At 46.7% G+C, this 25,932-nt stretch overlaps 1 protein-coding gene across 2 annotated transcripts; it reads left to right on the top strand.

Annotated features, from left to right (window-relative positions):
* Positions 1-462: 462 nt before the first annotated feature.
* Positions 463-25,932, top strand: MKI67 (marker of proliferation Ki-67). Of its 2 annotated transcripts, XM_032423458.1 has the most exons (15): positions 463-499; positions 967-1,146; positions 4,397-4,475; positions 4,589-4,704; positions 7,779-7,845; positions 9,974-10,019; positions 10,514-11,596; positions 13,005-13,174; positions 14,498-14,816; positions 14,907-15,025; positions 15,124-15,295; positions 17,137-17,292; positions 18,329-21,495; positions 22,535-22,978; positions 24,622-25,932. In XM_032423458.1, the coding sequence occupies exons 2-15, from the start codon at positions 1,055-1,057 to the stop codon at positions 24,685-24,687; spliced, it is 6,096 nt and encodes a 2,031-aa protein (XP_032279349.1). In that variant the 5' UTR covers positions 463-499; positions 967-1,054; the 3' UTR covers positions 24,688-25,932. The 2 variants fall into 2 exon arrangements, with proteins under 2 accessions (XP_032279349.1, XP_032279350.1); XM_032423459.1 differs by lacking the exon at positions 10,514-11,596.

The following is a 25,932-nucleotide window of genomic DNA, read 5'->3' as shown; positions in this document are numbered from 1 at the left end:
AACATATTGTGTGCAGTTGTGTTTGTCCTTAAAGAAAAGGAGGCAAGAGAGGTTTCCTGGCAGTAAGACCGTGTTCCATTTCCGCCTTTTTCACTCTGTCCCTGGTGAGAGCCCTCTGCCCTCCGCAGGTGCACCGGGCGCCCGCCAGCCCGCACTCCCTGCCCCGCGGAGCCCGCGCCCTCCCCTCTGGCCCCGCCCCGCCCCGCCCTCGCCCATGCCCATTGGTCTGCCGTCGCGCCGCCGCGTCCAATCGCAGCGCTTAGCGCCAAATTCGAATCGTTGTTTTCATTTGAATCGGGAGGGCGCGGCGGCGGCTTTACGCGCGGAGCAGCTAACGCCGGGCACCTCCCGGGCGCAGCGGGGCTGGGCTACCTGGTCGCCGGCGAGGGCGACGGCGGGGGGCAGTGAGGGCTGCGGCGGAGCTGGCCGCGGGCAGTCCCCGTCCCTGGAGCAAGGGGCGGGCGGCGGACGCAAGTGGGCGAGTCTCTGGCTTTTCCAGGTGAGGACTTGGGTTGCATCTGGCAGAGCGGTGGACCCACTGGTGGCGGTGCGGGCAACTGGTCCTGGGTGAGCCACTGTCGGGGGACCTCGGGGGGCGGGGGCGGCCGGTGTGCCTGGGGGCCCGGGCCTTGGGGACCCCTCTGCTCTGCTGGAACCAGCGCCTGCAGCGCGACCGGGGCTCTGGCCAGGGGGTCTCGGTGGGAACTCCCAGGAGCCTAGACCTTGATGGACTGCGTCCTGGCCGCGGGTCTTTGAGGGCACTGGGTATTGGGGGGCGCCCTGGAGTGCAGGCCGGGACCTGGCTGGGGCTCCCCAGGGGTCAAGTAAGGTGTAGGTCAAGGTGGCAGGAGCATGACGAATTGTACATGTGAGCCCATTTGGTCACTTACAAGTGACTTCCAATCTCTTTGCTTTTAGAATAACACCCACCCCCCACCTCGTGTGTTTTGTTTTTGTTTTATTCAGTGGCATGTTCCTGCAGTAAGTTTGCTTCAGCAAACCTTCTGATGCCTGACCTTCCTATAAGGATTATACTCAACATCTTGCTTAGAAAATGGGTCCTACAGGACGCCTTGTTACCATCAAAAGAAGTGGGGTGGACGGCCCCCACTTTCCACTGAGCCTCAGCACCTGCTTGTTTGGAAGGTGAGCCCTGCACAGGGGTGGACAATTTAGTTTAAAAGACATTAATATCCTAATCATAGATTAACAGACTGGAAATGCCCTAGGAGTGGTTCCTGCCCCCAAATCTGCAGGGGACTTTCCTACCTATTGTCAATGTAACGTAGTTGTTTATTAGGAAATCGATTTTTGAAAACAATGTTTATACCGTTAAGTATTGTTTTTAATCAAACACATTTTAAAATTGACTTGATAAAATCTTTAAATTGAGAAAAATGTAGATTATTCTCAAAACCTGATTCACTTCAGGCATTATTTAGATGACCAGTATGTTCATCTGAAATCCCTCCAAACTTGGCTTGCCTTGGCTGTGGGGGGGACACTACTGAGCAAATGAGGGGAGGAGGCTCTGTATTTGGCTTGTTGGTTTTTTGGAAAAATGAAAATAGGAGAAGTCCTGCTAGTGTTTTGAGAACTTCTTTCTTTTTGCCGGCTTGTGTTGGTGGTAAATAACTATGGTCCCAGTGTAACAGGCACACTGCTCCGGGTTTGTAACATGGGATTTCTTATAAAGTGATAAGTCACCCTCTCTGTGGAACCCTGTGAGGTGGGACCCCCGACCACCTTCTACCCATACCCCATCCTGTCCTACCCACCCCATCCTTACCATGTTCTACCTCACCTCAGACGTTCCGAGCTCTTGCTCATCTTGATGCTTTTGCCCAGTTTAAACTTTTATGACTGGAATGTTCTCTCTATCTTCCTATGTGAGTGCTTCCTTTCCAACTTTCAGATATCCGTTTGAGTGTTACCTAAAGAGAACCCTTAGGTGAACACTGCTCCGGTCTTTCCTAACACCATGCAGGGTGATGAGTCCCTGGTTGTGTCTCCTATTACTAAACTGTGTAAGGACAGGGACTGTCTGGTTCATAATGATGTACGCAGTGCCTGGTAGGGGTTTGGCGAGAGAGAGGTGATCGATAGCTGGCGCTCTGTGTCTAGCAGATGCATGGGCTGAACGTGGAGTCATAAATAGCAGTGGTTCTCAGCCGTGGGTTCTTTTGCCCTGCAGGAGACATCTGGCAAGGTCTGGAGACATTTTTCTATGTCACAGTGTGGGAGGCTCAAACCAGCGGCATCAATGAAAGAGGTCAGGGATGCTGCTAAGGAGCCTACAATGTAGAGAACAGCCCCTACTGTAAAGAATGTCAGTGGTGCTGAGGTTAAGAACCACTGATCCATAGGGATTCTAGTTAGCAATTTGCAGCCACACAAATTCTCAGATCTAATGAGATAATCTCTGTCTCTCTCTCTCTCTCTCTCTCGCTGTAATAGTCTGTTATCTAAAAATCAAATTCTCTTCTTTAGTTTAAAGTGGCTGTTCACTTCCCATACCTTCTTTTCTCTTCAAAGGAAAAAGAATAAACATTTTGGTGTTAAATGTCAGTAATTCTCATTATTCTACAGCAGTGATTAAATATCTTTTTATGTGGGGTTTTATCATTTAGAACCCATTCAAAAGTGTTTGGTCATATGACATATGTAGGAAGAGATACTCTTTTTTTTTTTTTTAATGGTTTTATTTGGGAAAAGTACTTACAAAAGGGCAGCTGCAGAATACAGAGACCTCTGCAACAATTACTTGTTTTTTCTTAAAGTGAAAGAATGGGTGGGATCCCAGGAGTCAGAGGGGTCCCTGGACAAATGAGCAGCATCTCCAAGTTATCTTAGGAACTAGAGCAACAAAACTCAAAGCTAAAATTTCCAGTCGCAAAATTCTTCTAACAACTACACTTCAGCTCGTCTCGTGGATTACCACCCTCATCCCCCTTTAGAGAAAAAGCATGACTTACTCCTGCCAACCAATGACCCCCCTACCAGAAACACCTTAGAACCTAAGTTCTGCATCACGTCTGGCTGCCTGCAAAGCTCACGGATGGAATGAGCCAAACACCCACAAAAACAAACACAGAAACCCGACAACGAAACCTCAAACAAGGAGCAAGTTTTGTCCAAAAGTGCTTGGGCTGGAAAGGCTAGGAGACCATGAAACATAAAATACAACTGTGTATCTGAGCCCCGGTTAGTGTTAATATATGGGGCAAGCAGATACTTTAAACCTCTGTGGCTGAGCCCATTTCTCTCTTTATATGGACAGACAGCTAGCACTGCTCTATCCACAGCTACTGATGTGCTGCTTTGTCCTTTACAACCTATTTGCCACATTAAGCCGAAACCACTAAACCACATCTTTCCACGAAGGCCAAGGACACCGTACAACTATGCAGGGACAAGAAACTGAGCGCACACTGACACTCACAATCCAAGTCTATCAGCCCTTGGGAGTCCACTTCCAGCTCTGCAATTATTTTATACCACTGTATCTTTTATATGCGTTCTAGAAAGAGGTAGTCCCAGCTCCAGAATACTGTGTTGAGAACAGAAAGGAGAGTATATAACTGTTCAAACTTACAGTAAAGGGAACCCCAGAGACCCAAGGAAACTTACTAAGGACCATTTGGATTAGTGTGCACGTGGGTTTGGAAATGCTCCCTAATGGTGCTTCCTTCTGATGTTCTTTGTGTGGAAAGTGAAGTTGAATCTAATAATGCTTATTTGTTGCTCGCATTCGTATTTTTAATAATAGACTTGTGAATCCGTCCATTAATACAGTGTAGTTTTAAAACAATGAAAAGCTCATGAGTAAATAGCATTGACTATGTGCCAGGCAAATGGCAGAAATGTATAATTCATTCATTGCTTGAACAACCCCGTGATGTAGGTGCTGATGTGATTGTCTTTTTATATGTGAAGAGACAGGTGTTAGTATAAAATACAGCACATGTAGTGATGATGAAACCTTGAAACATACATAACATTGCAAACAAACACACATAAACCTTTCTTTCTAGAAAAAAGGCACAGAGTATCAGAAATCGTTACAGTTCTCCAAACTGATAGGAACTACTCCCTTATTTGGGTCTTAAAAGCATAGGTATTTCAGTAAAGGCAATCCAGTTTTGTATTCTAATATTTTCCTTATAATTGTTTTCAAGTACCCAAAGTCTTAAAGATTTAAAATAGTTGCTTATACAATACTTGTCAAAATTGTTTGCCGAATGCACAGATCATCACATCGCCCAACTGATGATCACTTTCTGTCGTTTCATTTATGGATCAAACATTTGGTCAAATGCTGTTGTATTTTGAAGCATTCGTGGAATTTCTAGAAAAAATTGTGGCAGCCTAAAACTCTTAATTTCTTTCATTGAAGGGGTATCGAATGTGACATTCGGCTCCAGCTCCCTGTCGTGTCAAAACAGCATTGCAAAATTGAGATCAGTGGGCAGGAGGTAAGTGGGTGTTTGAAATCTGTTGTGTTTTGTTTTGTTTTGTTTTTTAACTGTTCATTTCACTTTTTACCCATTCATCAATTACCTATTTTCCCCTTTCTCCTACTTTGTAGGCAGTGTTGTTTAATTTCAGTTCCACCAATCCGACACAAGTGAACGGATCCGTCATCGCGGACCCTGTACGGCTAAAGCACGGAGATGTGATCACTATTGTCGATCGTTCTTTCAGGTGGGTGAAAAGTAAAAACTAGTCATTCTCGACACTGATGCACCAAAACCAGCCTGGCAGACGTCTGTGACTTTTCTGTGCTGCGGATGACGTCGGAGCATTTGAGGCGGCCACTCTCACCCCTGGTTCTCAATCTGAGGTCACGAGCGTTTAGGTGGGATGACACATGGGGCTTGTGTGACTACATTCAAGGATCCGAGCGCATGGAGCTGGGCCAAAGAAGGGTGACCGGAGCCTCACGGGGTCTTATTTTTGTTGTGGGTGTGGTGAAGCCGCATGCATTTTTCAGTTTCTGTTTCATTTTAAAAAGACGCTCTTGGGGAATAGACACAAGACAAGATGTCCAGCTCAGCTTATCTTGACGTGAGCACCCGGGTGATCAGCATTTGTTATGGACTGAATTGTGTCCCTTCTAAAATTCATATAGTGAAGTTTTAACCCCTGGAAAGCCAGAATATGACTGTATTTGGAGACAGGGTCTTTAAAAAGATGATTGAGTTAAAACGGGGCCATTAGGGTGGGTCCTAATCAATCTGACTGGTGTCCTTGTAAGAAGAAGAGATGAGGACACAGAAGAAGGGAAGCAGGTGCTCAGAGGGATGGCCACGTGAAGGCAGCAGGGGCGGCCCTGGCCAGCCCAGGACAGAGGCCTCAGGAGAAAACAGTCCCGCCAACACCTTGATCTCAGACTTCCAGCCTCCACAACTGTGAGGAAATACACTTCTGTGTGGAAGTCACCTGCGCATGGCATTTTGGATGGCAGCCCTAGCAAACTAATACACCACCCGAGCTGTAAACAGAATATTTCCAGAACCTTCTGAATAGTTCTTCTAATCACTGCTTCTTTCCCTCACCAAGTAAACCACCAGAGTGGCTTTTCTGATGACATAAAGTCTTTGGAGTTTTGCTACCTAAGCATGCATCTCTAACCGCTCTGGTTTTGTCTGTCTTTATTAATAAACTCCATAAATTTGAAACAATGAAGTATGTGCTTGTAGCTGAGTCCTGCTCCCATGCTTGTGAGAGCCAGAGCATGGACGTCCCAGTTTGTTCTTTCTCACTGCCTAAATATGTCATTGAAATAATATCCCAGTTATATACCCAATTATACACAATTTATTCATTGTGGACAGACGTTTGGGAAATTTCCAGGTTTTGAAGTGAGTCGAGGGCTTGCTTTATGACCAGATGTGGTTGATTTTTTACTAATCTCTCCTGTGTGTTCCAAAAACATGTGCGTTCTACAGCTCCCGGCGTTGGGGTGGAGCGGGGTGGGGAGCGTTCTGTCCACGACCATCCGTTAGATTCAAATCCCTGGCTCTAGAATCACAGTAACTTAGCCCTTGATTCTTACTCATGTGCGTAGGTTGAAATCACACTGAGGATTCTTTCTTCCTTTCTGTTTTTTTAGCTCTTCTGTTTCTGCTGTCGATCTGTCGAGGCCATACTATGTGTTGAAATTTAAAATTCTGTCCTGGTGGGTGAAGCTCTGTCGCTTATCTTTCTGAGATATTCTGTACCTTTCGTGATGCTTTTTTTTTTTTTAATCAGTGATTGCATACTATCATATTTTCTGGCACATTGCTTTCAACTTTTGATAATCCTTAAGACTCAGATTGTCTCTTGGAAGCAGCTGTTAGGTGCACTTTTCTTTACAATCGGTTTATCTTCTGGATAGTTCAATCCTTTTATCGTTATAAAATATGCTTGGTCTTCGTGTGCAATTTTTATCTTGAAATCTCTCTTGTCTGATGTTAGCGTACGCCCCCTCCAGCTCTCTTCTGGTTGCTGTTGGCTTGTCGTGTCCTCTCCCATCCTGCCACGTTCATCCTGTAGGCTCTTTTGATTGTGCCTCGTGTCTCTTTTAGGCAGCTCACAGTAGGGTCACGTTGGTCATCCATGTTGTCCAATAAAACACCGACCTCATTACTGCCTCCATTCGCATTAAACACATATTTCCTATGGGTTCAATTGGTCATCTTTTTCACTGGGCTTGTGAATTTGCCTTCCTTTTTAAAGGGTACGCTTATTTATTTATTTATTTATTTATTTTAAAGATTTTATTTATTTGAGGGAGAGAATGATATAGAGAGAGAGCATGAGAGGGGGGAGGGTCAGAGGGAGAAGCAGACTCCCTGCTGAGCAGGGAGTCCGATGCGGGACTCGATCCTGGGACTCCAGGATCATGACCTGAGCTGAAGGCAGTTGCTTAACCAACTGAGCCACCCAGGCGCCCTAAAGGGTATGCTTATTGAATAGACTTCTAGGTAGGAAGCATTTGATGTGGAGTGGAGACCAGAACTTCTTCCCCCGAAAGAGATGCTATTCAGATTGAGATTAATTGAGATAATTAAATACCTCCAACACAAGAATGGGGAAAGCGTTCTTAGGAAGAAGAACTTGACCGTGAATTCTGCGATCGGGAGAAATAAGTCCAGACACCCGGCTGTTTCGGATCAGGCCACCTCACGGAGGCCAAGTTCAGGATGCCCATAGCAGGTGGTTCTGTGAATTACGCCCAGGGTCTGGTAGAAGGACAGTGTTGTGTTGTTAAATCTGTCTACATCTTCAAGAATGTGCCAGTCTTTGTTCGGATACAGATGGGGAAGGCAGGACACAGGAGGTCACAGTGATCCTAAGTTACAGGTGGCTCTGGTGACCTTGCAGTAGGTAACATCACCAAGTGACTCAGGCCTCGGCTTCCCGGGTGAACTTTCAAGCCCTCAGATGATCTCCACGGATATAAACCAGTGCGAATCTGATCGGCTCTCATAGGCAGGTTTTCACAGAGGTACTCAGATATTGTTGAAATCACACAGCTTATCAGCGTTCAGAAACTAATCTGGGTCCCCACCTCTGATAACAGTGTTGCCAAAGAAATTTGAGGCAACCTATCCAAGTTTTTACTGTAAAATCTTTTCTAACTCTACCTTTATTTCCATGAATAAGGTGAATCTCTTGAATAAAACTTGACGTTTGTTCCTTGCTCCTTGGACATTAATGAGATAAGGAGGCTTTCCCATCAGTTGCAGAGCTGGAATCTGAATGTGTGTCTGTCCTTCTGTGCACTTCAGGTATGAAAATGAAAGTCATCAGAATAGAAGCGAGTCAACGGAATTCACAGGACAAAAGCGCAAACAGGTGATGGGGGGGTGGATTATCCAACTGCGGACTCTGATTCTTCTGCACGATACTATGAAATCATTTATATGCACGTCAATGAATGATGTCTCACAAGGGAGGGTGACTTGACAGTAAGAGAGGGACAGGTACCTGAGATCTTAAACAAGTTGAACTTGGACATACTGAAATCACTTACAACTATGCTTTTTTTTTTTTTTTTTTTTCCCCATAATGAGAGGACTAAGTCAGTCTTACACTTTGGCCCGAAGGCTTCTGGAGTATCTCACGATCTGATCTTCTTCTAAACCTTTGGTTAGGACAGCGCATCACATAGATTTAAAATCTGGGAACTAGATGAGTGGCTTGTGTTGTCTCCCAGTTATTGTGTTCCTCCATCTTTATGCATCTGAAATGGTCACATCAGAGCTGTGAGTCCCAGAGATGCTTCCTGACTTTGATGGAGAGATAACCCATGCCCCTGGGAGAGCATTACTGCACTGTGTCTTGTGAGAGAATCTTACTACTTGTGTCCATCCAAACAGTATGGCTTTATCGGAATGCAATTCTGGGCCCATCCTTAGAGATTCAGGAGGATGTGTCTCCTTTAGGAAGCTACCCAAGCTGGTCTCTTGTGACTAGGTTGCAATTCATTGGTTTAAAAAGTCATATTGTACCTACACCCGAAATTAGCTGGAAGCCCTTCAACTGAAGATCTCTGCTCCTGCTATGTGCTGCTTCCTCTTTAGAGGAATGACCTTAATGGTGACCTTGCCCCTCATTGGCTTTGGGGGAAAGCTAGATTTTGAGGTTCTCTACCCACTTTGTTGGCAGGTATTAGGGAACCAAGCAAAAGGCTGGACTTTGGGTTAGCAGTGGTTAGAAGACCTAGAAACTGTTTGTTGTCTGGATTGTGATAAAGTCAGTATTGAAACTGAATACTGAGAACGTGTTATAGCACGTTGACAGTGATTTTTTGCCTATGGAATATAATGGTACAAAAAATGGGCTTATATGCTTGCTTATATTTTGCACATAGTTTTAAATTTTAATTCATTTTTATTGTTTAGTCATAAGATCCTTGGCCAACTGCTTTTTTTTTTAAAGATTTTATTTATTTATTTGACACAGAGAGAGAGAGAGGAATCACAAGTAGGCAGAGTGGCAGGGAGCGGCAGAGGGAGAAGCAGGCTCCCCGCTGAGCAAGGAGCCCGATGCAGGACTCGATCCCAGGACCCTGGGATCGTGACCTGAGCCGAAGGCAGACGCTTAACGACTGAGCCACCCAGGCACCCCCCAGCTTCAAGTTTTGGAAATTAGAAACTGATCCCTCACTTGGCGAGTTAGAGAAGCAATGTGTCCGATACCAAGAAATCTGAAACTGATTGAAGAGAGAAGTTAAATTATTTGCCTTTGGATATATTTTGTGATTTTTTCCACCATAATAATTCAGATGAGATACTTTTCCTCCTTTGAAGCAACATTGAAATTTTATACCTTACATCATTGTTATTCTGTGGTTGTTCCTCGCCCCCTAAAAAATCTTCTGACAGATTGTGAAGGCAGCAGTCGGGGGCCAGGTAGGAGCACTGGATCTGATTGCCGCGCTCGGAGGGCGCGACGCCTGTGATGTGCTGGTTTCGCTTTCGCCTGAACATCCTGGCTCGGGTGCACCTGCCGACCCGAGCACCCGGGCTGAGTGGGGCCCCAGCTCATCCACAGGTCCTGCAGCCTCTTTCTGATAAAACTTAAGTATTAAGTCAATAATTCTGTGCCCTTGGTAGGTTCACAGATGCTGAGCATAGGTGATGTTTAATTTTAGCTTTGGTTCTTTCATATGGTGATGAGAAAGAAGTTTGAGGAAGTTAGAAAAACTCAACTGAGGTTCCATTTAAACAGTTTTGAGCTTCAAGTTTGTTTCTTATTCTATCATTATATTTTTTAAAATCAGCTAAGAAATACTTGTATTATGAGCACTTGCCCCTGAGTGCCCCTGAGAGTGAGAAATGATCATTTCTCAAAGTCTCTAAAATTCCTATAAGAACAGTTTGGTAAGGAAGAGCATCCATAGCAAGAATATTTTCATAAATATGACTGTTGGTATTTGAACAAGCACCTAAATAGCTGTCTTTATTTTGCCGATTTACAGGAATCTCTGCATAGGGTCTCAAGATCTGGCTTCTCTTCCGACCCTGGTTAGTAATTTTTTGGTTTTATTCTGGGATCCTGCAAGATCAGCTCTCTGTGTAGCATTAGGGCAAGGAAGAGACAACAAGAACACCAGCGTTCTACATCTAAGTTCACAAAGGTTAGGAGGTTGTGTTACTTAACACGAGAGATAGGCAGACCCCCGAGTTAACATTTCCTCAAGAGAGGTGTGGGGCACCATGCTTACTGGAGCGTCCAAGTATAAATAAACTGAACACAGTTGTCAGTTTAATTGAGTAGACTAATAGCAGGTGATCCCTCATATTGGTTATAGGAGGCTGCTGTGATTTATTTGTTTACATCATAATTCAAGTATCAGAATACTTTTCTTACGCATTTTGGCATTAAGTAATTTGTAGGCTAAGTGAAAAACTAGATTACAAGACAACTTGAAATGGTTGTAAAATTTGAATACTGCACGGTGTTAATCACTGAGAAAATCTTGAACTTTCTGTTTCTTATTTCATAACTCATTGCCAAGATGGGAAAGTTCAAGATTCCAATGCCCGTTCAAAACTCTGTGAAGAAAATATCTCAGGAAGTCCTCTGGGACACGTGAGGAATGGCAAAGCAGCCGGCAGAGTCTCGGATGGACCCAAAGATCACGCTGCTAGAAAAACAATTAATGCTGTTCGTTCCTCAGAACTTCCTAGAGAGAACTACAGAAATGCAATGGATCCTACAGCCGGGGATTTTAAGGAAGATTCCAGCATACCCTTAGTGAGTTGTCATGGAGAACTGAAGTCTTTCCCCTCTACATGGCATCCTGAGAACAGTGAAAACCATGAGTCTCCCTTTAGGAAGCTTTACGAGTCCATGAAAGAAGAGTTTGATGTGAAATCAGAAAAAGGAAATGTTCTACAGAGCGGTAAAAAATCAGGGTCATGGAGTCATTGTGCATCAGAGAACGAATGTTCTGGTGGGTTACAAGACGGGACACAAATCCTGGTCTCACTGAAATCCAGACCCAGGTCGGGTCGATTCACCCCAGTGAAGGCCGACCCTGCTTTGGGAGAACAAGGAACTAGCCAGACTGAGGGCAGGAGAAAGGATGAGGAAGCTCTTCAGACTCCCAAGGAGACCATGGGTCCCAGCATCCCTCCTAAGCAGATGACAAGAACCAGGACCATGGTCCAACATTCCCCACACAATGCCTCACGGAAACGTCGGAGCGAAGACATGCATGTTCCCAGCGGAAGTGAGTCCGTGAATCTGGATCAAAGGGAAGGCTTCGGGACAGATTACAAAACATTTCCTCCTCGGAATTTCTTAACCAGAAATCAGACACCCACTAGAGTCGAAAATGCTGATAATTTTGGAGCTACACCAGAAAAATGCTTCTCCAAAAAGAGGGGGAGTGTTCCTACCAGTGTGGACATTCTTACCACAGAACTGGAAACTCAGAATCACACTGTTTTAGCTCCATTGCCCGTTCAAGTTGAAAGGAAGATTCAAAGCATTTCCGTGCACCAGCCGGAGAAAGTGGGCACCGTAGCCGGGCCCTCGAGCTCTGGGTTCCCTGGTTGTAGTTCAGTTGACAGCAACAACTTTGGTGACTCCATCAGTAAGTTTACTTAACTGTGCATTTATTTTCTCCCGCAGGGCTCACACATATCTAGAAAGACTTCCAGATATGAAGTCATGAGACCTTCCTTCCCCCAGCAGGGATGGCCCTGGTATAGACGGTCTGTGAGGCACGGCGGTGTGCTCCTGACAGCCATGTGCGCCGTCTGCTCTGACAGACCCGTCCTCCTGTCCCGGAGACTCGTAACCAGGGGCTCCAGAGGAAGCGCAGGTGGTCAGGGAGGTTCCCCTGGGAGCCAGGGATCGTGAGGGGCTCCAAAACCATGGTGGAGTCTCCTGTTCCCCCTACGAGAAAATAGGAGGGAAGATACGCCCAATAAGCATAATGGCTTTTCACACAAGTTTTAATTCTGACCCATAAGGCCCTGTAGCCCATGAGTTTGCTCCCGTAAATGAAGTCCAGGGAAATCAATCCCTTGGAAATGTTTAAATATTAGAGGGCGTCTCTCGGGGATTTCTACTCTTCTCAGGGTCTCCTACTAGCGGTTTTTTTGTTTTTGTTTTTTGTTTTGTTTTCTTTATAAAACACTGGACTAACCCACGGGTTTATGCATCAGGTGCTGTTGTAGGTGTTTTTCAGACATTCACACTTTTACCCCTCTGTGCAGGCAGCGGGAGTCCCCAGGGGACAGGCATTCCCGTGATTTCCCTCTTGCAAATAGGGAAGCTGATGGCCTCAGGTGACACAGCGAGGGGCAGAGCCGTGACCTCTGGAGGAGGCGTGGCACCTCCCGGGCGTCCGCCCGCACTTCTCGGGGCTCTGCGGATGTTCTGAAGTAGCAGGCTTACTGTCGGGGCTCTGATCTGCAGAGGGGCCCTCGGGCAAGGTGCGCGGCTCTCTGAAATGAGACCCGCACGCATCCATCACAATGTCCCCATGAGTCTCCGGAAGGGGCACCACTTAGACAAGGGATTTCTGTTGCGTGCTGGTTCACAAGGATGTGAGGTAGGGTTGGGATTCATGAATTGCCGATTCGAACCACCTGGAGAAGTTGTCAGGTTCGTGACTTCTCACTAGGTAGGTCTGGCTGAGGCCCGAGTTCATATGTGGCTTTTGAAAATGCCCTCCCGGGTCACTGCAGAAACTTCCATCTCTGTCATTGCCCTCCTCCCAGGTGGAAGCCACAGGTCCAGACCAATCCCTTTATCAAGCTCTGTCCACACAGGATTTTTCACCCTTTTGTAGAAAATCTTTGTCCTGTCCCTGGATCTACCCTGAGCCCCTGAAGCAGCTCCAGTGTCCTCAGCAGGACAAGGGGATGAAATGCCATGGTGTTAGGTTTCGGGGGACGGTACCAGTGGTTTGTCTTTAAGTCTTCACAAGTGTAACGAGTCTATATAAGTGTATGTCTTTCATTCTCTCTCCACATTTGTATTCCTTATTTTAGATAAGATTGAGGGAACACCCCTAAAAAGAAGGCGGGTCTCCTTTGGTGGTCGTCTGAAGCCGGAGTTATTTGATGAGAACTTACCTCCTAATACACCTCTTAAGAGAGGAGAAACACCGAGAAGATCTCTCGCCAGCCACACTCCACCTGTCCTGAAGAAAATCATCAAGGTATGTTGGGCGGCCTGTATCCTCATCCTTTCACACTCCCCACACCAGCACAATTACTATGAAGACCTTTTTCTTTCTAATAAAAAAGTAAAAATAAAAAAATCTGAAGGAGAGCTCCTTCACTGGGCTTCGAAGCACGATTCTAAGGAGCTGAGTACAGGTGAGTCCTCAGGGCTGCCTTCTGCAGGGCCGCCCTGCCAGCCAGACTCACAGGTGATCGCCGGGGGGTTCAGTAAAGACTAGCAATTAAAGGGACCCCTGGGTGGCTCTGTCGGTTAAGCATCTGACTCTTGATTTCGGCTCAGGTTACGATCTCAGGGTCGTGAGATCGAGCCCCGCGTCCAGCTCCGTGCTCAACTGGGGCGTCTGCTGGAGATTCTCTCTCTCCCTCTGCCCCTCCACCCACTTGTGTGCTCTCTGGCTCTCTCATTCTCAAATAAATAAACGAAATCTTTAAAAAGACACACAAGCAATTACAAAGAATCTGGAGACATCATGACGCATAACCCTGAGGGATTTTTTTTTCCTTTTAGGTGAAAAGGAAAATCTTGGGTGGCAACACACCTATGATTTTGACCATCAGCTATTTAAAACTTTTAATCACCTACCCTAGGCTGTGTTGTCCACCTGATTTGAGGTCTCTAGAAAGTTATGGCCTCATGGCTCATCCTCGTCAGAGGGCCTGGGCAGTCTTTAATTTCTTTTCAAACCGAAAGGAGTGTAAGGTATGCCGGGCTCCTTTTCCATTTTACACAGGCCCCCAGAAAGGAGCAGCCCTCCTTCTGTGTAGACCGAAGCTGGATTAGACACCTACAGATGGTGTTTTTCTCCAATTCAGATCAGAGCACGCTCACTTGTCACTCCTTGGGAGGTTCCTTCTGCCTTTCTACCCAAAATACCCCAATTAACACTTGTTCACTCTTTTTTTCCCATTTTTTTTTTTTCTTAAATGAGGGGAACAGACTCCTATTTCTACCTAATACTTGACAGACAGTGGTTGAAATGTTTTGGTGCTTCAAGATTTAAACAGCTAAACTCCTTAATGGGGGGACACTTGGGTGGCTCAGTTGGTTAAGCACGTGCCTTCTGTTCAGGTTATGATCTCAGGGTCCTGGGATTGAGCCCCTTATTGGGCTCCCTGCTCAGCGGGGAGCCTGCTTCTCCCTCTCCCTCTGCTGCTCCCCTGCTTGTGCTCTCTCTCTCTGGCAAGTAAATAAACAAAATCTTTAAAACAACAATTCTTAATTGGGTAGGGTTTTCACATTCACTACAGAGCTGTTATATTTGTGGTAAGGTTTCTTATGAACATTTAAATATCGTCAGGAATACCCTCAACCATCAAGAAAAGAAGATTCTTCAGAAATCCGTTTGGAAGTGACTGCACAAGACCAGTGTAAAGGATCTCCAGCTCGGAATCTGACGCAAACTTCTCCAGTTGCAAATGACACCCGCCGCAGGTCATGCAAGGTGTCCTCAGTCTGCAGTGGCACCAAATCTCCTCACACAGACATTCCCAAGAGGGGAGGGAGGAAGAGCGGCACCTTGCCTTCAAAGAGAACTTCCATCGATCGAAGCCAACATGAGATCTTGCAGAGGATTTATTCCAAAAGAAGGAGTGGTGCTTCTGAAGCCAATTTAATCGGTGAGTGTTGTGTTGGCAGATAATGTCGTCAGGTTCATTTTCTCACGAATACACGTTTGGAAACATTTCAACACCTTCTCCTTCTGACAGTGGCAAAATCGTGGGCAGATGTCGTAAAACTCGGAGCCAAACAAACACAAGCTAAAGTGGTTAAACATGGCCCCCAAAGGCAGCTGAGCAAAAGGCAGAGGAGAATGAATACTCCAAAGGTAGGAGTTGCCCTTTGAGCCCATTCTCTTCTGTATGATTCCGTGGACTGTGCATTTACTCTTTGACATTTTGTTCATCTTGTTATATTTTTTTCCAGAAGCTTGTTAGCGATGTTCACAATCAATTTAGCACAGGCCATGCCAATTCTCCTTGTACCATTGTAATAGGGAAAGCTCACATTGAGAAAGTAAACGTGCCTGCTCGGCCCTACAGAATGCTCAACAGCTTTGTATTCAACCAAAAAATGGACTTTAATGAAGATCTTTCAGGTAAAAACCTAGCTTGGGTCTTATAAACGATAGCCTTCTGATCCTCCTTCGTGGGAGGACGTGGATGGCGGTGCTATAGTTGTATCTACTGTGAATGGGTTTTGGGAGGATAAACATTTTAGTCGACTTCCTGGGGTGGTGATGGTTCAAGGAAGAGAAGGCTGGATTGGAGACCAAGAACAAGTCCCCGATAATAAGGGGGATCATGAGTCCTGCAGGAAGCAGGTAGGAATGGAAAATGCACAACTTTACCTTGAATTGCAGCACGGGTATGGAGACCTGGAAGCTTCTTTATGCTGAAGGGAGCAGGCTTGCCCTTAAAGTTGCCCTTTCCCTGCATCCCTACTCATCGATGTCTGCAAAGTTAGAGCCATTGGTTTGAGCAATGTTTCGCTGCTTCCCGCTTTTCTTCGCTTGCATGAAACTTAACTGTCTTAAAACAAAGGCCTGTAAGAAGGTTTCCCTCAAGCATCAGTAGCTGAGCCAGTGTTTCCATTAGCAAGAGTGGGATGTGACTTCCTTGTGGTTGCCCTAGGTTAGAACCAAGGCAAGAGCCCAGGGTTGGGATTTCATGCCACGCAGTTTGACCACTGGTTTCTGCCTCGAGCATTTCTGGAGGGAGATGAGACCTGATTCCATCTCCCATTAGATGGATTCTTGTTCTTATTTCCTGGCATATTTTAAGATGCGATAGTTGTACTGCTCTGTAGAACCCAAATAAGGTACACTGTGATTACAGTCATTGTTGGATCAATACATTCAGCTTTTTAAAAAACAAACCACAAAAATGCAGAACCTTTGTAGCCAGTTTTGATAGCATGCTCAATGAGAAAAAAGTTTCGGGTATATGCCACCCAATAGGCAGACATATGCACATACGTGTATCCTTGTAAATTATGTATGAGTGTAACTAACATCGATGTTATGAAGCATTAAAAACCAATTCTCAAAAATATTTCTTTAAGATAAAATTAATAGATATTTATATACTCAGTACCCAGGACAGTGGATTTCCCCAAACTTCCTTCAACACAACTTCCTAGAAAGTCAAACGACTTCCACCCCTTGGTGTGAGTAACTTTCATGACAAAACATCAATCTGTGCAGAAAACTGGATCCTGGGTATTTTAAGGAAGGCCTGAACACGGGCAGAGGGATGAGATTTTTAAGTGAACTGGCTGATTCGAGGGCCCTCAGAACAGGCTTTACAAACAGATGCCAGACAGAGCATTTTGATCCATTGATGGCGGAATGAGAAAAGAGGAAATGTGAGTGAGTGTTTCAGAAAGATAAAACTTCCATCTAAAGAACTATATGGTTCTTTTCTTCTATTGTGTCAATACTACTTTTTGGTGTTAAAATGAAAGCATAGTGATATTATCACTTGACAATACTATTAATGGGCAGCCCAATGGACAGTCATTTTTTAAAAATTGGGCACGTTTTATTTGTACATAAAACCCAGGTCTACGTAAGTTAGGATTTTTCAAGGAAGCATGAGGACACTGGGTTTCCACATGTCTGGAGGGGAGGCACGGGGGCCCAGCCTCTCTCCCGGCCAGTGCTCAGGATCAGGGCAATGGTCCAAGACTGAGATGTCAACTGCCTTCATTAGATTTTCTCACCAAGAGGAAAGGCAAAGAAGAGATACAATTCCAGCTTCTCACTGCTCTTCAACAAAATGAGTTCATTATTAATACATGATCCTGTCTCCCAAGAATTCTGGGGAGGGATTCCTTGTTCTCACTCTGCCACTTCCTCTGGTGTATCTGAGGACTGGCATGCCTGTTGGCACGTAGGAGCAATATGCTAATTGCTTTTCCAATATTCTCACATCATAGGGTTATCTGAAATGTTCAAGACTCCGGCGAAAGTGAAGTCACAAATAATGAGCCCATGTCCCAACGCTTTTTCAAATTCAGAGGATTTCCTCGGAAAAAAGTTTCAAGTACCTGATTCAGGAGAAAAACCTCTGCTGTGCACTTCAGAAAATTTTGGTTGGTTTAATGTTTTCTTTTGTTTTTTTTCTTGCACTTTGATGTTTTCACTAGTTGTTGTAGATGGTATTATTATTTTTTAAACAGATGCTGTATTATTTCTCTACAATAGATACTCCCGAAAAAATACCATTTGCAGCTTCTCTGTTCTGTCATGTTTAGAGGAAATTCCTTTTAGCAGTTGAACTAACATTGGTATTTAGCGAGTGGCATAAAAAGGAATAATTATAATAACATTTTTTAATAATTGTAATTAATACTTGTATTAATAATTTTAATACAGTAGTTTAATAATTGCAAACTACCTGTGTACACTTCTGCCTTTTTTATTTAAAGAGGTTGACCAGCAGAGAAGTGGCATGATCTCTCATCATAGTTAGGTAAATTTCTCAAACTCAAAATAACTGTAAATAATCAAAGAGAAAGATAATGTGCGCACTGTGCTATTATCGCTGCTGATGTTCTGGATGGCCTGTGCCGCAGCGTGAGCCCCAGATGGGAGAAATGAGTCTGTCTTGCTCTCTCTCTGAGTACTGGTTACCCCTGTCCTAGAGAGAACAGTTTTCACTCACAGTGTCTCCTCTGCTGAGCAGCAGGTGTTTCCTGTGGGGTACGGACCCCACGCATACTGAGCATAAGCCATGTTACAGTGTGGATGGTTCAACAGCAGAAACAGCTGTTTGCTTCTCATGCTTGAAGAAAATGTCCGTGTTCAGGTGCCTGAGACACAGTGCGATGGCCTTCAGGAGACCCTTCTTAAGGAATTTTTTTTTCTTTTATCTGATCCCTGTAGATCCGAATCACCACCTCAGTATGACTCCACTGTCTGTCACCAGATAACATTATTCCTAAGTGTGTGTGGTTCATACTTAAGAAAGATGTACGGCCACATAAGTAGCCAGCTTCATAAGCTTAGCTGGCTGGTTAGGGGGCTGAATTATTGACTCTTCCGCAGTATTTCATAAAGGTAAAATACCAAATTGGCACAACGCAGGGAAGAGAATCTATCTCTCATGTGTGTTTTTGTTTCCTGTAGGAGAGAATGAATTCCCCGTGACTCAGAATGCTCCACAAGAGCCATCCGATCAAAGTCCTGCCAGCCCTGCCCTCAGACGACCGGCTATTAGAGTAAACGCAAACATCGAGAAAACTCCAGGATCGGAGGCAGAGCCTCCGAAGGCGGCGTTAAGCGCAAACAGGTTCCGAAGGTCCTCAGAGCTCAGAAATACACAGATGCCAGGTCCAGGGCACAGGGACGAAGAAGCAAACACAGACCCTGCTGAGAACACTTCAGGGCGACATCTGAGGAAAACTCCACAGCGAGGACAGAAACCTGAGGGAGCGACGGAGGAACGGGAGAGCTGTTTTGAAGCATGTGAGAAAGCTATCAAATCAGAAGACAGTTCTGAAAACATGGTAGCTGTGAGGAGATCAAGAAGATATTCGGAGCAAAAATGGGAACAAATAGCAGACCTGACCACCCTCAAGAGACAGCAGGACACAGAACCCAAGGAAGACCTGGGGGGCATCCAAGGTCTCCCCCAAGCCCCCACTCAAGCCCAGGAACCAATGGATGTGGGAAACAAAACTGCAGAAAAGTGCCAGAAATCTTTAAAGCCAGAACTAGTTGGCATGCCAAACAGGATGAACGTACAACTCAAGACCTCTCCCCAGAAAGTGGACCTAGACGAAGAGCCCTCAACTCTCAGGAAGTCCACCCGAATGTCGGGGGGAAGCATCCCCTCACACAGAGAACCAGGAGGCAGTGATGAAGACATCAGATTGTTTAACAGAACTCCAAAGCAGACACTGGACTCTGCAGAAAATGTAACTGGAAGCAAGAGGCGGTCAAGAACACCTAAGAAAAATGTCCTGTCCTTAGAAGACCTGGCTGGCCTCAGAGAGCTCTTCCAAACACCAAACCACACAGATAAACCGATGGCTGATGACAAAACCACCAAAGTCCCTTGCAAATCTCCACTAGCGGAACCAGTCAACACACCAACAAGTAAAAGGAGGCAGCYCAAGACCCCTCTCCAGAAAGTGGACCTAGAGAAGGATCTCAGGAAGCCCACCCAAACTCCAGGGGAAAGCACACACTCACACAGAGAACCAGGAGGTGGTGATGAAGACATCAGATTGTTTAACAGAACTCCAAAGCAGACACTGGACTCTGCAGAAAATGTAACTGGAAGCAAGAGGAGGTCAAGAACACCCAAGAGAAATGCCCAGTCCTTAGAAGACCTGGCTGGCCTCAGAGAGCTCTTCCAAACACCAAACCACACAGATAAACCAATGGCTGATGACAAAACCACCAAAGTCCCCTGCAAATCTCCACTAGCAGATCCTGTCAACACACCAACAAGTAGAAAGAGGCAGCTCAAGACCCCTCTCCAGAAAGTGGTCATAGAGGAAGACCCCTTAGCTCTCGGGAAGCCCACCCGAACACCAAGGAAAACCATGCTCTCATACAGAGAACCAGGTGGTGGTGATGAAGACATCAAATTGTCTAAGGAAACTCCAGAGAAGAAGCTAGACTGTGTAGAAAATCTAGCCGGAAGCAAGAAGCGGAAAAGAAGAGGGAAAGAAAAGGCCCAATTCCTAGAAGACATGGTCGGTTTTAAAGAGCTCTTCCAAACCTCAGAGCACACCAAGGAACCAACAGCTGTTGTCAAAACAGCAATAATGCCTGGCAGATCTCCACTAGCAGAAACAGTCAACACACCAACCCACATGAAGAGCTGTCTGAAGATACCTCTGGGGAAGGTAGACGTAGAGAAGGAACTCTCACCTCTCACAGAGCCCATCCAAATGCCAGGGGAAGCCACACACACACACAGAGAACCAGGGGGTGCTGATGCAGCCATCAGATTGTTCAAGGAAACCCCAAAGCAGAAACTGGATTCTGCAGAAAAGGTAACTGGAAGCAAGAGGCGGTCAAGAACACCCAAGAAAATGGTCCATTCCCTAGAAGACCTGGTTGGTCTCAAAGAGCTGTTCCAAACCCCAGAGCATACGCCGGACCCAGTGACTGATGACAAAACCACAACAGTCCCCTGCAAATCTCCAGCAGCAGATCCAGTCAACAAGCCAACAAGTAGAAGGAGGCGACTCAAGACCTCTCCCCAGCAAGCGGACATAAAGGAAGAGCCCTCAGCTCTCAGGAAGTCCACCCGAACACGGGGAGGAAACGCACACTCACACAGAGAATCAGGAAGTGCTGATGAAGATATCAAATTGTTGAATAAAACTGCAAAGCAGACACTGGACTCTGCAGAAAATGTAACTGGAAGGAAGAGGCAGTCAAGAATACCCAAGAAAAATGTCCAGTCCTTAGAAGACCTGGCTGGCCTCAGAGAGCTCTTCCAAACCCCAGACCACACCCAGGACCCTATGGCTGATGACAAAACCACCAAAGTCCCCTGCAAATCTCCACTAGCAGATCCAGTCAACAAGCCAACAAGTAGAAAGAGGCGACTCAAGACCCCTCCCCAGCAAGCGGACGTAAAGGAAGAGCCCTCCGCTCTCGGGAAGTCCATCCGAATGCGTGGGGGAAACGCACACTCACACAGAGAACCAGGAGGTGCTGATGAAGACATCAAATTGTTGAAAAAAACTGCAAAGCAGACACTGGGCCCTGCAGAGAATGTAATGTTCAGGAAAAATCGGCTAAGAGCACCTAAGGAAAAGGCCCAGCCCCTGGAAGACCTGGCCAGTTTCAAAGAGTCGTCCCCAGTGCAGGACCACAGCAAGGAACCGGGAAAGGCCGCGGGTAGCCCTAAGGACGCTCCAGAGCAAAGTCCAGGCAGGAGGAAACCCACGAATGTTTTGCAAAGAGGCCTCAGGGCCCGTAGAGTAAGAGCCGTGGAAGACCTGGGGGGCCACAGAGAGCCCGTCGAATCTGGAAATGAAGGCGGTGTTTCCCTGCCCTCCAAGAGGAAACGAGGAACGGGGGAAGGTTCAACAGGAGCGAAGAGGCTGCGCTCCGTGACCCCTGCGCAGGGCGCTGCAGAGGAGAAGCCACCCCCGAAGAGGAAGAGGACGGCTCCCACAGAGGGGTGTGACCCACCTGAACCCCTGACAGTGAAGAAGAGGCTGAGGGTCGTGGCAGAAAGGATGGAACTCCTGGGAGACCAGCCAAGGAGCAGCAGGGAGATTAAAACAAGGGGAAGAGAAGCAGGAAGGACGACCCCTCCACATCAGGTGATGCTGGGTGGATAGGCCATCTTGGATGGGGTTCTCTGTTGGGGGCTAATGTTTGTTCATAGCTTGAAGGTATATATGAATATCTTTTCCCAAAGGGGTCTGCATTCCACACTGAATAACTGCAGACCAGGGTAAAGAATCCTTTGGGGATTTACAGAGAGAATAGACAAGTTGGGGAAAATAACTAGTCAAAATTACTAAGAATTTTGACAAGAGTTTCTCAGGAACTGGTTGAGTTACGCTCATCTGCAGAGGTGGGAAAGGTGCTGAGAAAAGGTGGGCGCTCAGTCCTGTGTTCCAGACCCCACAAGCAGGAGCACTGGGTGGGAGTGGTATCTGTGTCAGTCTTTACACGGTTAGACAATCCATGTGGGGATTTGCGTCCTGAGAACAACCTACCTGTCCGGCCTGTGAGGTAGGGGGGGTTACTCCTGCACGGGGAGAAGTTCATAAATTCAGTTCCAGAAATTGCGATTCCCCCGTCCTGCTCCAGCAATGATTGGGAAAGGATTAGGAAATCATTTACTGCTTGAAAAGGGGACGTTTTTCTAGAATGTCTTCTAAATGCTTGTGGTAATCCCATTTGACATATATGACACTCAGATATGGTGATGGAAATTGAGACCGAATTCCTTATTCACGGTTTACCAGTAGAGAGGATTTCTCCCTGGAACACAGTGATTCCTGGCATCTTAGAAAACAACTGTTAACTTTTCAAGCGAATTCTTTTTAAGTTCACTTTGTTTGTTTGTTTTTTTAAAGAGTTTATTTTTTTGACAGAGAGATAGAGAGCACAAGTAGGCAGAGAGGCAGGCAGAGGGAGAGGGAGAAGCAGACTCCCCGCTGAGCCGGGAGCCTGACATGGGGCTTGATCTCAGGACCCTGGGATCATGACCCAAGCTGAAGGCAGCCACTTAACCGACTGAGCCACCCAGGCGCCCCTAAGTTCACTTTGATCCTCTCTCTCTCTCCATGTTGGATTGTGAGAATTGTGTTACTCATGACTGGCATGTTGTGCATGTCTTGACACTTTTAGGGAATGTCCCTGCGCTCTAGACGTCCAAATAAAACTGAGGTAGCAGAGGAAAGACCCGAGCCTGTTATAACAGCAGCAGAAAAGCCGAAAACAAAGAGAAGTGACAAGAAGCCCCTGAAGACGTCCCAAGAGACAACGTTACAAAGCCCAGAAGACGAAGCCAAGAATTCGGCATCTGGGGGCAAAGCCCGTGAAAGCAGAATGCGTCTGAGGTCTGCCAGCCTGGGTCAGATGCCCTCGCCTGACGTGGCCAAGGAGAAGCAAAGGGAGAAAAGAGTGGGTGTCCGTGGGAAGAAGCAGGAGGAAGAAGTAAGGCAACCTTCAGACCCCATGCGTTTGAGATCCAGAAAAATTACAGTCCCTCCTGGAGGAAATGCTTCAGAGAGCGAACCCCAACAGAGGGTAACTTGGAGCGCCAAGAGATGTGCCGAAAATATAAAAAAGGCAAGTAATTTACTGTTTTCCTTTTTTTTTTTTTGTGAGCATAGAGTATTGCAATATAATTTTTGCCCCACGTGCAGAAGCAAACAAAGCATGACCTATAACGCCCTGTCAGCTCCTAGTTATACTGGTGTAGGAAGCATGAGTCCACACCACGTATTTTGTCGTAGCTGTGTTCAGCTGGATCTGTCTCCACTTCCAGTAGAAAAGTGACGTTTTGAAGACACCATGCAGGAAGAGAAGGAATTCATGCCGTCAGTACTTTCTGACCGCCCGCAACACACCCAGTAAGAAAATTCTGGGTCAAGGTCTTCAGTTTCCCCATTAGTTCAGCAGAACTTACTAAAGCAGAGAGGCAGTCCTGCCTGGCTTTCCCAGGAGTCCCAAGAGTGTCCCACGGTGAGTGGTATGCGACGCCTGCTCATGTAATGTCACCTTTAGCAGCACGTGAGCCGTCTGCCATCTGACTAAACCCACAGCGCGTGCCTAAACTCGGTCGGTGTCCTTCTGCGGAATACGTGATTTTGTGAGTTTGAAAGAACGGGGTTCCGCAGCTCCCTGTCTGGGGCTGGTATAAATTTCTGAGCGCGCATTTCGAGCCGAGAGGCCGGTGCTGTGGGCCGCTACTCTAACCACACACGCGGCCTTCCTGCTTCACCGTCTGGATCGGTGCCAGCTGCAAAGGCAGAGGAGGTCTGTTTCCTGCGAGCCGGAATGAGGGTGATGGCACCATCCGGGGTGTCATTGGGCACCCCTGCCCCCCTTTGAGCCGTGAGGGAGCAGGGACAGAGCAGGTGACTGTGGTCAGCGAGAACAGAGTGTACTCCACCCAGCCCTTTATTAGCTCGTGTAGCGCCCATCCTCTTGTCCTCCGCGTGTGGGTCTCCACCTTGACCTTTTCCTGATATTTCGGTCATGCGATGACCATCTGCTCCGTAGCTGGGGACACCTTCAGTCAGTGTTCAAGGATTTCCGGTCATTTGCTTTCAAACTCGGCCTTCGATTTTTTCAATTCTTGCCTTTTGTTTTCCTGACCTCCCCTCCCCTCAGTGACGTGTTAAAGATCACTTGGTGAGGTCCCTGGTGGGGTCTGCCTCTCACGGGCTGTTGGGTCAGGGGAGGGTGTAAAGTAGGAGCGGACACCCCACTGGTTCTGAGAAGGCAGGTGGTCTCTTGTTTTATCTGATTGTCCAGAAGGATGAGCCTCCTCTTAGCTCCTCCGGGAGCAGGTGCAGCCGGTGGTCACACTCACCGAGCGTGGAGAGATTGTCCGCTTCATACACAGAGATTACTTAGAAGACCCCAAACGTCTTGTCCTGTTTATACGTTTGAATTCACTTTTTTGGATGGTATTTTTTAATTAGTGAAAAAGCGTGTGTATTTGTGTGGAAGTTTTCTTTCTTTTTTTATTATGTATTAACTTAAAAATAAGTTACAAAGCTTCCTATTTAAATTTACAGTAACATTTTAAAGAACAAAAGCAACTTTCACAGGGCACAGCTCAAAACTCATTTCCAACCTTAAAATTAATTTCCTAAAACTAAAGGCCTGTGTCACACCTAGTAAGGATTTGGGTTTTTGCAGAGTTGGTTACGAAAAATTGTTCTTTTCACTTACTTAAGAGTTCTATTTTTCTTCCCAAACAGGATAATGACAACGTGGGCACCAGGAAATTAAGAACCAGAAGTCGTCGGGACAATGAAGATATTTAGCTAAGAAGTTGAAAAGGGGAGAAAGAAAAAAAAAGTAATAAGTTCAGCTTAGTGATATATTCTAGTACAATATTTGGGTGAATATAAAAGGGAATTTTGTAAATAATGCTATCTGGGTGTTTAAGGAAAGAAAGCTTAGAATTTTCTGTCTCCAAGTGGTCTATTCACAAAGGCCACGTGGAGGTCATGAAGAGGACTGCTGGTCTCATTAAGTGATAAAAATGTGAAATTTGGCTTGGGGACGGGTGCGGGGCGGGGGTTGGGACCAAGTATGGCCTTTAACGTGGCCAAATGAAGCCGTGACGTTTATCACCCCCGCCCGTGCTTGTCAGCCCCATATGTGTGCACTTCCCACGCTGCACTGTAAATGCTTTGTGTGGGTCTGTGTCCCACGGCAGAATGTGAAAGCAGGGACTTCTGTCCCTGGGTCCCCACACTGGGCGGGCACTCAGGAAACATGAATGAATGGGCAGATGAACAAACTCATCGGCTGTTTCTTTACCATGGGGGACACGTTGGGTCCACTCTCGAGGGCTGTTGGTCCCCTGCACGGGACAGCCCCGTCCCCGGGGTCCCTACCACGGAAGGGAATACACGTGCGACCTGGAGGAGGCTGGTGGCCCCAGTGGCAGGGTGCAGGGGCCGCTGTATTTAACGACTGACTGGCGGCTTGTCTTTTCCGCTTCAAGCACCTCTGTCTGACCTGGGACTGCTCGCATCTGAGAGGGCATCCGGCACTGGGTCTCGGGGCCGCCGGCCAGGGTGCCACTCGTCTGTGAACGGCGACAGCTCTCCCAGCTTCTCGCGTTTTCCTTTTACCTTTCCGAGCTCTCTCGAATCTGCTCCCACCTGTGCTTTCTCTGACCGCCCCGTCAGCTGCCTTCCTTTCCAGCATGCCGCTTGTTCTGCAAACCACCCAAACCCTCCTCCAGAAAAGACGGCGATTTCCGCGCCGTCCATGCAAGCCACAGCCCCTCTGGTTTCAGACCGAGACAGCTCCCTGCTGGGCATTTCCATCTCCGTGTTCCACTCCGTCCTGTTCCTCTTTCTGTGTCCCCTGAAATAGAAGACAGCGCACCTGCCATCCGGTCACCTGTCCGAGTCCTCCCCACTCCCCTGTCTAGCCAGGTTGAGGTGGGGATGGAAGACCAGAGAGGGCAGCCATCCCCTGCAGCGGCCCCGTCTGTCTGTTCTGATGCCCGTTGTGTCTGGCATGGAGCCAGGTGCACACAATAAAACATATTT

This window comes from Phoca vitulina, unplaced genomic scaffold, assembly GCF_004348235.1.
Source record: "Phoca vitulina isolate PV1807 unplaced genomic scaffold, GSC_HSeal_1.0 scaffold28, whole genome shotgun sequence".
NCBI classification, from domain to species: Eukaryota; Metazoa; Chordata; class Mammalia; order Carnivora; family Phocidae; genus Phoca; species Phoca vitulina.
Note: the sequence above shows the minus strand (reverse complement) of the source record. Positions and strands in the feature narration are given on the sequence as shown.